We start from the raw sequence: 12,735 nt of genomic DNA on the forward strand, positions 1-12,735 counted from the left end.
TATAAAGATTCTCGGTACTGCTCTATGATTTGCTATAAGGATTCTATCTAAACTGTTTTATGATTGGCTATAAAGATTCTCGGTACTGCTCTATGATTGGCTATAAGGATTCTATCTGAACTGTTTTATGATTGGCTATAAAGATTCTCGGTACTGCTCTATGATTTGCTATAAGGATTCTATCTGAACTGTTTTATGATTGGCTATAAAGATTCTCGGTACTGCTCTATGATTTGCTATAAGGATTCTATCTAAACTGTTTTATGATTGGCTATAAAGATTCTCAGTACTGCTCTATGATTGGCTATAAGGATTCTATCTGAACTGTTTTATGATTGGCTATAAAGATTCTCGGTACTGCTCTATGATTGGCTATAAGGATTCTATCTAAACTGTTTTATGGTTGCCTATAAAGATTCTCAGTACTGCTCTATGATTGGTTATAAGAATTCTATCTAAACTGTTTTATGGTTGCCTATAAAGATTCTCAGTACTGCTCTATGATTTGCTATAAGGATTCTATCTAAACTGTTTTATGGTTGCCTATAAAGATTCTCAGTACTGCTCTATGATTGGCTATAAGAATTCTATCTAAACTGTTTTATGGTTGCCTATAAAGATTCTCAGTACTGCTCTATGATTGGCTATAAGGATTCTATCTGAACTGTTTTATGGTTGCCTATAAAGATTCTCGGTACTGCTCTATGATTGGCTATAAGGATTCCATCTAAACTGTTTTATGGTTGCCTATAAAGATTCTCAGTACTGCTCTATGATTTGCTATAAGGATTCTATCTGAACTGTTTTATGATTGGCTATAAAGATTCTCGGTACTGCTCTATGATTGGCTATAAGGATTCTATCTAAACTGTTTTATGGTTGCCTATAAAGATTCTCAGTACTGCTCTATGATTTGCTATAAGGATTCTATCTAAACTGTTTTATGGTTGCCTATAAAGATTCTCGGTACTGCTCTATGATTTGCTATAAGGATTCTATCTAAACTGTTTTATGGTTGCCTATAAAGATTCTCAGTACTGCTCTATGATTTGCTATAAGGATTCTATCTGAACTGTTTTATGATTGGCTATAAAGATTCTCGGTACTGCTCTATGATTGGTTATAAGGATTCTATCTAAACTGTTTTATGGTTGCCTATAAAGATTCTCAGTACTGCTCTATGATTTGCTATAAGGATTCTATCTGAACTGTTTTATGATTGGCTATAAAGATTCTCGGTACTGCTCTATGATTTGCTATAAGAATTCTATCTAAACTGTTTTATGGTTGCCTATAAAGATTCTCAGTACTGCTCTATGATTGGTTATAAGGATTCTATCTAAACTGTTTTATGGTTGCCTATAAAGATTCTCAGTACTGCTCTATGATTGGCTATAAGGATTCTATCTAAACTGTTTTATGATTGGCTATAAGGATTCTCAGTACTGCTCTATGATTTGCTATAAGGATTCTATCTAAACTGTTTTATGGTTGCCTATAAAGATTCTCAGTACTGCTCTATGATTTGCTATAAGGATTCTATCTAAACTGTTTTATGATTGGCTATAAGGATTCTATCTGAACTGTTCTATGATTTTCTATATTAATTATTAGTACTGCTCTATGATTGGCTATAAGAATTCTATCTAAACTGTTTTATGGTTGCCTATAAAGATTCTCGGTACTGCTCTATGATTTGCTATAAGGATTCTATCTAAACTGTTCTATGATTTTCTATATTAATTATTAGTACTGCTCTATGATTGGCTATAAGAATTCTATCTAAACTGTTTTATGGTTGCCTATAAAGATTCTCGGTACTGCTCTATGATTTGCTATAAGGATTCTATCTAAACTGTTCTATGATTTTCTATATTAATTATTAGTACTGCTCTATGATTGGCTATAAGAATTCTATCTGAACTGTTCTATGATTTTCTATATTAATTATTAGTACTGCTCTATGATTGGCTATAAGAATTCTATCTAAACTGTTTTATGGTTGCCTATAAAGATTCTCGGTACTGCTCTATGATTTGCTATAAGGATTCTATCTAAACTGTTCTATGATTTTCTATATTAATTATTAGTACTGCTCTATGATTGGCTATAAGAATTCTATCTAAACTGTTTTATGGTTGCCTATAAAGATTCTCAGTACTGCTCTATGATTGGTTATAAGGATTCTATCTGAACTGTTTTATGATTGGCTATAAAGATTCTCGGTACTGCTCTATGATTGGCTATAAGGATTCCATCTAAACTGTTTTATGGTTGCCTATAAAGATTCTCGGTACTGCTCTATGATTTGCTATAAGGATTCTATCTAAACTGTTCTATGATTTTCTATATTAATTATTAGTACTGCTCTATGATTGGCTATAAGAATTCTATCTAAACTGTTTTATGGTTGCCTATAAAGATTCTCAGTACTGCTCTATGATTGGTTATAAGGATTCTATCTGAACTGTTTTATGATTGGCTATAAAGATTCTCGGTACTGCTCTATGATTGGCTATAAGAATTCTATCTGAACTGTTTTATGGTTGCCTATAAAGATTCTCAGTACTGCTCTATGATTTGCTATAAGGATTCTATCTAAACTGTTTTATGATTGGCTATAAAGATTCTCGGTACTGCTCTATGATTTGCTATAAGGATTCTATCTAAACTGTTTTATGATTGGCTATAAAGATTCTCGGTACTGCTCTATGATTGGCTATAAGAATTCTATCTGAACTGTTTTATGGTTGCCTATAAAGATTCTCAGTACTGCTCTATGATTTGCTATAAGGATTCTATCTAAACTGTTTTATGATTGGCTATAAAGATTCTCGGTACTGCTCTATGATTGGCTATAAGGATTCTATCTGAACTGTTTTATGGTTGCCTATAAAGATTCTCAGTACTGCTCTATGATTTGCTATAAGGATTCTATCTGAACTGTTTTATGATTGGCTATAAAGATTCTCGGTACTGCTCTATGATTGGCTATAAGAATTCTATCTGAACTGTTTTATGATTGGCTATAAAGATTCTCGGTACTGCTCTATGATTGGCTATAAGGATTCTATCTAAACTGTTTTATGGTTGCCTATAAAGATTCTCAGTACTGCTCTATGATTTGCTATAAGGATTCTATCTAAACTGTTTTATGGTTGCCTATAAAGATTCTCAGTACTGCTCTATGATTGGTTATAAGGATTCTATCTGAACTGTTTTATGGTTGCCTATAAAGATTCTCGGTACTGCTCTATGATTGGCTATAAGAATTCTATCTAAACTGTTTTATGGTTGCCTATAAAGATTCTCAGTACTGCTCTATGATTGGCTATAAGGATTCTATCTAAACTGTTTTATGATTGGCTATAAGGATTCTCAGTACTGCTCTATGATTTGCTATAAGGATTCTATCTAAACTGTTTTATGGTTGCCTATAAAGATTCTCAGTACTGCTCTATGATTTGCTATAAGGATTCTATCTAAACTGTTTTATGATTGGCTATAAGGATTCTATCTGAACTGTTCTATGATTTTCTATATTAATTATTAGTACTGCTCTATGATTGGCTATAAGAATTCTATCTAAACTGTTTTATGGTTGCCTATAAAGATTCTCGGTACTGCTCTATGATTTGCTATAAGGATTCTATCTAAACTGTTCTATGATTTTCTATATTAATTATTAGTACTGCTCTATGATTGGCTATAAGAATTCTATCTAAACTGTTTTATGGTTGCCTATAAAGATTCTCGGTACTGCTCTATGATTTGCTATAAGGATTCTATCTAAACTGTTCTATGATTTTCTATATTAATTATTAGTACTGCTCTATGATTGGCTATAAGAATTCTATCTGAACTGTTCTATGATTTTCTATATTAATTATTAGTACTGCTCTATGATTGGCTATAAGAATTCTATCTAAACTGTTTTATGGTTGCCTATAAAGATTCTCGGTACTGCTCTATGATTTGCTATAAGGATTCTATCTAAACTGTTCTATGATTTTCTATATTAATTATTAGTACTGCTCTATGATTGGCTATAAGAATTCTATCTAAACTGTTTTATGGTTGCCTATAAAGATTCTCAGTACTGCTCTATGATTGGTTATAAGGATTCTATCTGAACTGTTTTATGATTGGCTATAAAGATTCTCGGTACTGCTCTATGATTGGCTATAAGAATTCTATCTGAACTGTTTTATGGTTGCCTATAAAGATTCTCAGTACTGCTCTATGATTTGCTATAAGGATTCTATCTAAACTGTTTTATGGTTGCCTATAAAGATTCTCGGTACTGCTCTATGATTTGCTATAAGGATTCTATCTGAACTGTTCTATGATTTTCTATATTAATTATTAGTACTGCTCTATGATTGGCTATAAGAATTCTATCTAAACTGTTTTATGGTTGCCTATAAAGATTCTCGGTACTGCTCTATGATTGGCTATAAGGATTCTATCTGAACTGTTCTATGATTTTCTATATTAATTATTAGTACTGCTCTATGATTGGCTATAAGAATTCTATCTAAACTGTTTTATGGTTGCCTATAAAGATTCTCAGTACTGCTCTATGATTTGCTATAAGGATTCTATCTGAACTGTTCTATGATTTTCTATATTAATTATTAGTACTGCTCTATGATTGGCTATAAGAATTCTATCTAAACTGTTTTATGGTTGCCTATAAAGATTCTCAGTACTGCTCTATGATTTGCTATAAGGATTCTATCTAAACTGTTTTATGATTGGCTATAAAGATTCTCGGTACTGCTCTATGATTTGCTATAAGGATTCTATCTAAACTGTTTTATGATTGGCTATAAAGATTCTCGGTACTGCTCTATGATTTGCTATAAGGATTCTATCTAAACTGTTTTATGGTTGCCTATAAAGATTCTCAGTACTGCTCTATGATTTGCTATAAGGATTCTATCTAAACTGTTTTATGATTGGCTATAAAGATTCTCAGTACTGCTCTATGATTTGCTATAAGAATTCTATCTAAACTGTTTTATGGTTGCCTATAAAGATTCTCAGTACTGCTCTATGATTGGCTATAAGGATTCTATCTAAACTGTTTTATGGTTGCCTATAAAGATTCTCAGTACTGCTCTATGATTTGCTATAAGGATTCTATCTAAACTGTTTTATGATTGGCTATAAAGATTCTCGGTACTGCTCTATGATTTGCTATAAGGATTCTATCTAAACTGTTTTATGATTGGCTATAAAGATTCTCGGTACTGCTCTATGATTTGCTATAAGGATTCTATCTAAACTGTTTTATGGTTGCCTATAAAGATTCTCAGTACTGCTCTATGATTTGCTATAAGGATTCTATCTAAACTGTTTTATGATTGGCTATAAAGATTCTCAGTACTGCTCTATGATTTGCTATAAGAATTCTATCTGAACTGTTTTATGGTTGCCTATAAAGATTCTCGGTACTGCTCTATGATTGGTTATAAGAATTCTATCTGAACTGTTTTATGGTTGCCTATAAAGATTCTCAGTACTGCTCTATGATTTGCTATAAGGATTCTATCTAAACTGTTTTATGATTGGCTATAAAGATTCTCGGTACTGCTCTATGATTGGCTATAAGGATTCTATCTGAACTGTTTTATGGTTGCCTATAAAGATTCTCAGTACTGCTCTATGATTTGCTATAAGGATTCTATCTGAACTGTTTTATGATTGGCTATAAAGATTCTCGGTACTGCTCTATGATTGGCTATAAGAATTCTATCTGAACTGTTTTATGATTGGCTATAAAGATTCTCGGTACTGCTCTATGATTGGCTATAAGAATTCTATCTAAACTGTTTTATGATTGGCTATAAAGATTCTCGGTACTGCTCTATGATTTGCTATAAGAATTCTATCTGAACTGTTTTATGATTGGCTATAAAGATTCTCGGTACTGCTCTATGATTGGCTATAAGAATTCTATCTAAACTGTTTTATGATTGGCTATAAAGATTCTCGGTACTGCTCTATGATTGGCTATAAGAATTCTATCTGAACTGTTTTATGATTGGCTATAAAGATTCTCGGTACTGCTCTATGATTGGCTATAAGGATTCTATATGAACTGTTTTATGATTGGCTATAAAGATTCTCGGTAATGCTCTATGATTGGCTATAAGAATTCTATCTGACCTGTTTTATGATTGGCTATAAAGATTCTCGATACTGCTCTATGATTGGCTATAAGGATTCTATCTGAACTGTTTTATGATTGGCTATAAAGATTCTCGGTACTGCTCTATGATTGGCTATAAGGATTCTATCTGAACTGTTTTATGATTGGCTATAAAGATTCTCGGTACTGCTCTATGATTGGCTATAAGGATTCTATCTAAACTGTTTTATGATTGGCTATAAAGATTCTCGGTACTGCTCTATGATTGGCTATAAGAATTCTATCTTAACTGTTTTATGATTGGCTATAAAGATTCTCGGCACTGATCTATGATTGGCTATAAGGATTCTATCTGAACTGTTTTATGATTGGCTATAAAGATTTTCGGTACTGCTCTATGATTGGTTATATGGGTTCCCTCATAACTGTCCTATGATTGGCTACAATAATTCCCACACTGATGAGAAAGAACCCTTGGTACTGCCTCAAGATAAACCAAACATCACCAAAAAAACATTGATACCTTCTTGAAATTACAGTCATTCTCAATAATAGACATGTTTATAGTCAAATCTTTTTGATTGACAAATATCTTTGTGACTAAACCTTAAAAACCTAAAAAGTTAAGTGGATATTGAAGGGAAAATACACATCACAGGTTCTAATGCACCCCAGAATTCCTAAAATGGACAGTTTTTTTGTTTGCCGATATTCGCAGGTTTTAAGTAACTAAATAAGAATGTAGTCAACATGTTGCGTTTTATTTATATAACCATACAACCCATAATGTATTTTCAAGTAACTAAGCAGAGACCGAGAACCACTTGAAAGAAATCAATATATACTTAATATCTGGTATGCATGTATTGACATACCGTATGTCTGAATCATTTGACCTTTGACTCTATAAACGGTGACTGCAAATAGCAATCATCTTGGGAATTCAAATATGTAGACATCTGTTAATATGAGTATATAAACAATATTAATAGTTAATCTCAACTCTAGAGGGCTCTCACCTGTTCTAATTTGTCACTAAACGTGTGCTTGGCATCTTCAGAAAACTCTCTGGCAAGGCTGAAAACAATTCCCAGACACAGAGACAGATTTTAAAAAATATCATTGTGTATTTTTGTAAGTGAGCATCAATGCACAATAAATCATGATTAAAACAACACATATATCATTCTTGCAAGCCTGGTGGGCAAATTGACACACAGAAATGCTAATAAATTATAACAGAGTTGTAGTAGTAGTAATTCAGTTGATGTCTTTGTCAGCACCTGTTGTCTGTAAGTGCTTAGATATGCACAAATGCCTTCTAGGGTGTCTCAGTGTCCCATGCTCTGGATCATTCAGGTTGGGAAGGTTTAATCAAACAGTTGTAAATTATTCAAAGTGAATGACTTCAATACTATGTTTACAGATTAATTAGGAGTTCATATGATGAGATGGATGACATGAGACATGCCTAACTACGCTGAATTTAATAAACATGCCTAACTACACGGGTTTTGCCTAAAGACATTCTTTTGCCTAACTAAACATGCCTAACTAATCTAATTTTGAAGTATTTTGAAATGCCTGCTATTTTCTGACCCAAAACCATTTATTGGTACTTTAATAATATTATTTTTTATGTTATTAAGTACAAAATAAATTTTTAAAGTGAAAAAATGAGTTTCAAACCCAATCTACGTCAATTTTATTTTATGTATTTTAAAACAATGTTTCTCATGAACTTCTCATTTGCATACTTTGGATTGTTTGGAAACGTGTAAATTCTCATACTATTACTATACGCATTGCTGACCAAAAAATATATATCGTTAATATTGTCGTTAAATGACGCAGTATTATAAAATTATAGCATTTGGTGCTACACTTTTTTTTCGGCTAGAGTCGGAAAGCTGAAAACAGTGGACTGTTTCAGGATAGGTGGGCGTGGCTACAATAAAGGAGATATTTCAAATTTACTCGGATATGAGTAATCATTTTCAACAAAAAATTCAATCCTTGTGCGAGTTTGAAATTCTGCATTAGACAATTTGTCATTTCTATTTCAATAAATATCAATAATTTTGCAATTTGTTTGTCAGAATCTTGGAATCTGAATAATTTCTACTACTGAGTATTTCTCCTGATATAGCTGCATTGTGCATGTATGAAGTGATGTAGGAAAACATTTGAGTGGAGTCATAAACAAATAGACACATTTTGTAAATGGAATCACCTCAAATCGTGTTAAAAACTGCTGGAGAGGTCAGCTTTCAAGAAAACAGTAAAATTGTATGACTATATAGCTGACTTGAGACACACACAAAAAAAATGATGTGGTGGTCTGTGATTTACTTTGTGTTTACACTTATTCTGTATGTGAATTTCATTTTACTAAATTATAAACTATAGCAAGATGTTTCTTAAGATCACTATAATGATGTATAATATTCAGTTGCGTTAATGATGTGACAGTGAATAGGTGATTTTTCGTACAATTGCGAGATGCATGAAAGACGCGCGTCGGACGTCTGCCGCAAAAATCGAATGATTTGATTTTGAACTCGAATTTCTTTATTTCGTAGCTCACATCGACCGGCCGATCTTCGACAAAGGAATATTGCCTCCGAATACCCTTACTTAATCGAAATTGTCTATCATCAAATGTGGACAGTACATTATTAAGCATGGAAATGTCCCCCAAAATACTTTCGCGTTTGTTGAATCCCATGCGATGTTTGATGCCACTACGACACTATGACCTTTGTTTGTCCTGTTTTTACGTTCGATTTCATGCATAACGTGTGATTCTCGCAGTGATCGGAAAATGGTCTATTGGCACAAATAGTTGGGTCACAGCAAATATTTGTTTCTCATGCTGGCTATAGAGGGCACACTGATCACAAACACAGAATATATAAATTACTTGTTGTGGTGATAGTTTGCTCTTACCCAATAGTACATGTCAATTCATCTGTGCTTCCCAGTGCTTCAAATATGACATCATCTTTGGGTCTACGCTCACCGCTGTAAGTACTTGACATTCCTGTTTTACAATGTAGAGATAACAGATAAATGAATCATTATGATTTTAACTTTCACCTTCAATATAATATCGAACACTGACATGTTCTCATTGGTCGATTGGTACTACACACTGTTGTGTTATCAGATTATAAAAGGGGCAGTTTTAAGGAGACAATACATGAACAAGATTACGTATGAATAACCAACGTTTGCTCACATTTGTAAGGGTTATTAAAGCGGGAGGGTCCCAAGTGATGATAACAACATAGCTAAGAATGCAAAGGCTCATAGATGCTTGTTTGTAAACAATGACACACTATGGCCACCTGACACATGCGTAGATGACGACTCCCCCGCTTTAAACAACAAACCTAATATAATTTGTTCATGTTCAAGGTAAATGAGACCTTTTTTACAAATAGGGAAGTGCATATGCTGTACCAATGTTTGTCTAAGGGATTACCTGACAGCCTTTCTTACTATTCTGACTATTAAAAACAATTTTTTTTCTACATTTTTAATCACACAAAATACCAGTAAATTGCACAGAGCATTGATAATGCTGCAGGCTAAAAGAGGTTTTCTTTTATCTGCCTTAGTTTTTAGCAACGACCAAACAACTACAGACATGTTATCAACAACAAAATTTTTGATGCATTTTGTTACCACTGCAGAGTGTTAGGCCAGCTATCAGGTGTGTGTGGGTTTCTGTAGTTTTATATTTATTTGTGTGAAAAACTTGAAAAGAGTTACAAGCAAAAAATAAATTGACATCACCTTTATCTCCAGTTCTGGTATAAATTCTTATGGCTTTAGGTTTATTCACATCTTCACTGAAAATTCAAAGACATAAATTACATGTGAACACGTGACCAACACATATTTTGAGACGATTTAACTACAGAGGATGTAACATGCTTGTAGTCTCTTGGCGTTGGGCTGGTCAGACTCTGAGGTTCTGTTAGGGTTCAAAACAACATTGATACAACACAATGGGGGGGGGGGCAAGGGTTATTTTCGTTCAACGTAATTGTAATATTTTTTGTTCGTACAATGTAAATTGAAAAATAAATTCAGTAATTCTGTAATCACAGGCTAGACGTACAATGTAATCAATCAAGTATTTTTTTTGTACACTGTAAAAATGTATCATTTTTTCAGTACGTACAAGAATTTTCTAGGTTTTCTTTTTTAATTTTCCGTAAAATGTAAAATAACTTTTATTTTCTCTGTAAACTGTAAACATTCAATTTTCACTGTAAACTGTAAAAACGTCTATTTTTCCTTGTAAACTGTAAAAAAGCCCTTTTTATTTCCCATAAAACAAGCTACCCCCCTTGCCCCCCTCAAATTTGCAGTGACATGTAATGAAAAGACGCTACTGGGATATATACTCAATCACTACAGACAATTTTCTTAGGATTATTACAATATTGCAAAGAAAACCAGTACAGCATTTGGGTTTTTTTAGCGTCCACTGTGAACAATCTGACAGAGAGTGTTGAAGAAATGGGACACGTGGGGAAAATGGTCATTCTGAATCCAATGATTATGAATAATTAACTTCTTAGTATAGAATGCAATCAATCAGTAACAGTATAGGAAAACATTTAAAGGTGTTGTTTTGAGAAACTATGGGGCGGTTTGGGCTTGACGTTAATGGGTCCACTCTCTTCAGATAGACCAGAAATCTGACGAGGTGCAGGATGTCAAATTAGATTATCATCGGAAAAACGTGGTGATGTTGAGTGGAAATAAAACTAACAAGGCATTCTGAAAAAGAAATACTCTACCATCGTCTTAACCATGGTCTCTTTATGTCACGCCTACACGTGGAGTCTTGAGGAAGAAATAAGCTCTGGTAGCAAGAATGTACTCTCCATATCTATCAATATCTTTTTGAAACTTACTTTTTTAATAAAATTTTATGAAGTGTTATTCTTTTTTTGTACCTGATGTTATGTAATCATCATGAAGACTTTACTCTAGTTTATGACAAATTTCATTACTGATTATAAACAGTATAACGAAAACTCAATTACTATAGGCGTCGTCCCTGTGACTGATTGATAACAAACCTGACTGTGCTTTTTGAACTGTAGTAGTTCAAAGTTGACACCCTGAAACCGACTCTGTTCAGGCTCGTGCATTTTACAGCAAAGCTAGCCACCCTGCAGCAGACACTGGAAGACATTACGGGGATGTATTCACTGCATTCCTACAGCTCGGCGAACAACAATATCGTCTGCAACTTATCGTTCCGTTCATACCAGCTGATTTCCGCTCGACAGCGCCCCCACATGCCATGAAAACATGGTGGCGCTCTATATACCTACATCCGAGGATCAAGTAAAATCTGTTCGAGGGGGTGGGGGTGGGGGGTGGGGTGTCATACATGTTGGCCGGGTGTTTGGGTTATTTTTTTCTCGTTTAAAAACTTGATATCTCCCAAGCTTGCACAAAGAAAAAAATATGTTATTATTGAAGAAAAGTTAGAATGGCCCATATCTGGTTTGCATATTTAGGCGAAAGATTACGTAATTGTTTCGTAACATGTTGGATATTAGGGGTAAAAAATAACCTCATCATGTGATATAATGAAAGGTATTTCAACATAAAAATCACATGCATATTAATATTCATACATGAATTAGTTTTATACTTCGTACTATGTGGGCAAAGCAAATAACGAATATTCAGCATGGGCGGATTTAGAGGAGGGCCTATTTTTAACAACCAACAGGGCTTTGGCGCTCGCGAACTTGGCCTTCGGCCAACTTATCGCCTCCTCATTCCAGATTCCTAGATCCGCCCCTGTTCAGTTATCAAAAAGAACTACATAATGTTACAATACAGTGTGTTGTATAGCAAAATCAAAATATTTCATGTAAAAAAATATAACAACATTAACAAGTTGCAGATGTGGCAGTTTTTAGTCATTATTAGGTTAAATTATTACTCTTCACATGCTTCTAAAATTCAGCTAATAACTACTAAAGTTGAAGTTTTGATTGGCTATATTTATTTATTAATTAATATTTGTAGCAGCCCTTTTAAATCAGAGGCTCATCAAAAGAAGTACACATATATATGAATAAATAAATTAGGAGCAGCAAAAAACAAGACTGAAACATGACTGAAAGTACAATTTATAAATTTAAAATTAAAGGGAACCTCAATCCAAACAACATTATGACCCCTAAAGAAAAAGCTCCACAAATGTAGGAGAATGCAATTGACACTTTTTTTATATCAGTTTTCATTCTCTAGATATTCAACTTTTCATCGTTATTATGTAGTCAGCCATCTTGATTCTTAAGCAAAGGATTATGGGTAAAGTATGACATCATAGAATCTGTTGTCAGAAATTGAGAAAATTAGCTGCACCCCTTTAAATTTGTTCAAGGAGTTTAGATAATGCAATGCTACTTGCAAGACTGTACATGATTGGCTACTCAACCAGAACAGTCAGACCAATCAGAGAGTAGCCTGTTTGTTGACAGCCCCCCCCCCCACATATCAACATTCTGTTTTATATATACGCTTCACATTCA

The 12,735-nt window shown here is 33.5% G+C and overlaps 1 protein-coding gene across 1 annotated transcript in view; it reads right to left on the reverse strand.

Annotated features, from left to right (window-relative positions):
* The window catches only part of LOC100370870 (corrinoid adenosyltransferase MMAB-like), a 47,966-nt gene extending 36,491 nt beyond the window's left edge, over nucleotides 1-11,475 (reverse strand). Inside the window, exons 1-4 of the mRNA XM_002739383.4 lie at nucleotides 11,260-11,475; nucleotides 9,959-10,014; nucleotides 9,107-9,200; nucleotides 7,177-7,234 (exon numbers count right to left, since the gene is read on the reverse strand). Coding sequence (XP_002739429.2) covers nucleotides 7,177-7,234; nucleotides 9,107-9,200; nucleotides 9,959-10,014; nucleotides 11,260-11,375 — 324 coding nt within the window. The 5' untranslated portion in view covers nucleotides 11,376-11,475. The remainder of the gene's footprint in view (nucleotides 1-7,176; nucleotides 7,235-9,106; nucleotides 9,201-9,958; nucleotides 10,015-11,259) is intronic.
* Between the last annotated feature and the right edge of the window lie 1,260 nt (nucleotides 11,476-12,735).

Source organism: Saccoglossus kowalevskii, chromosome 16, assembly GCF_978046115.1.
Source record: "Saccoglossus kowalevskii chromosome 16, keSacKowa6.1, whole genome shotgun sequence".
In the NCBI taxonomy this organism is placed as follows: Eukaryota; Metazoa; Hemichordata; class Enteropneusta; family Harrimaniidae; genus Saccoglossus; species Saccoglossus kowalevskii.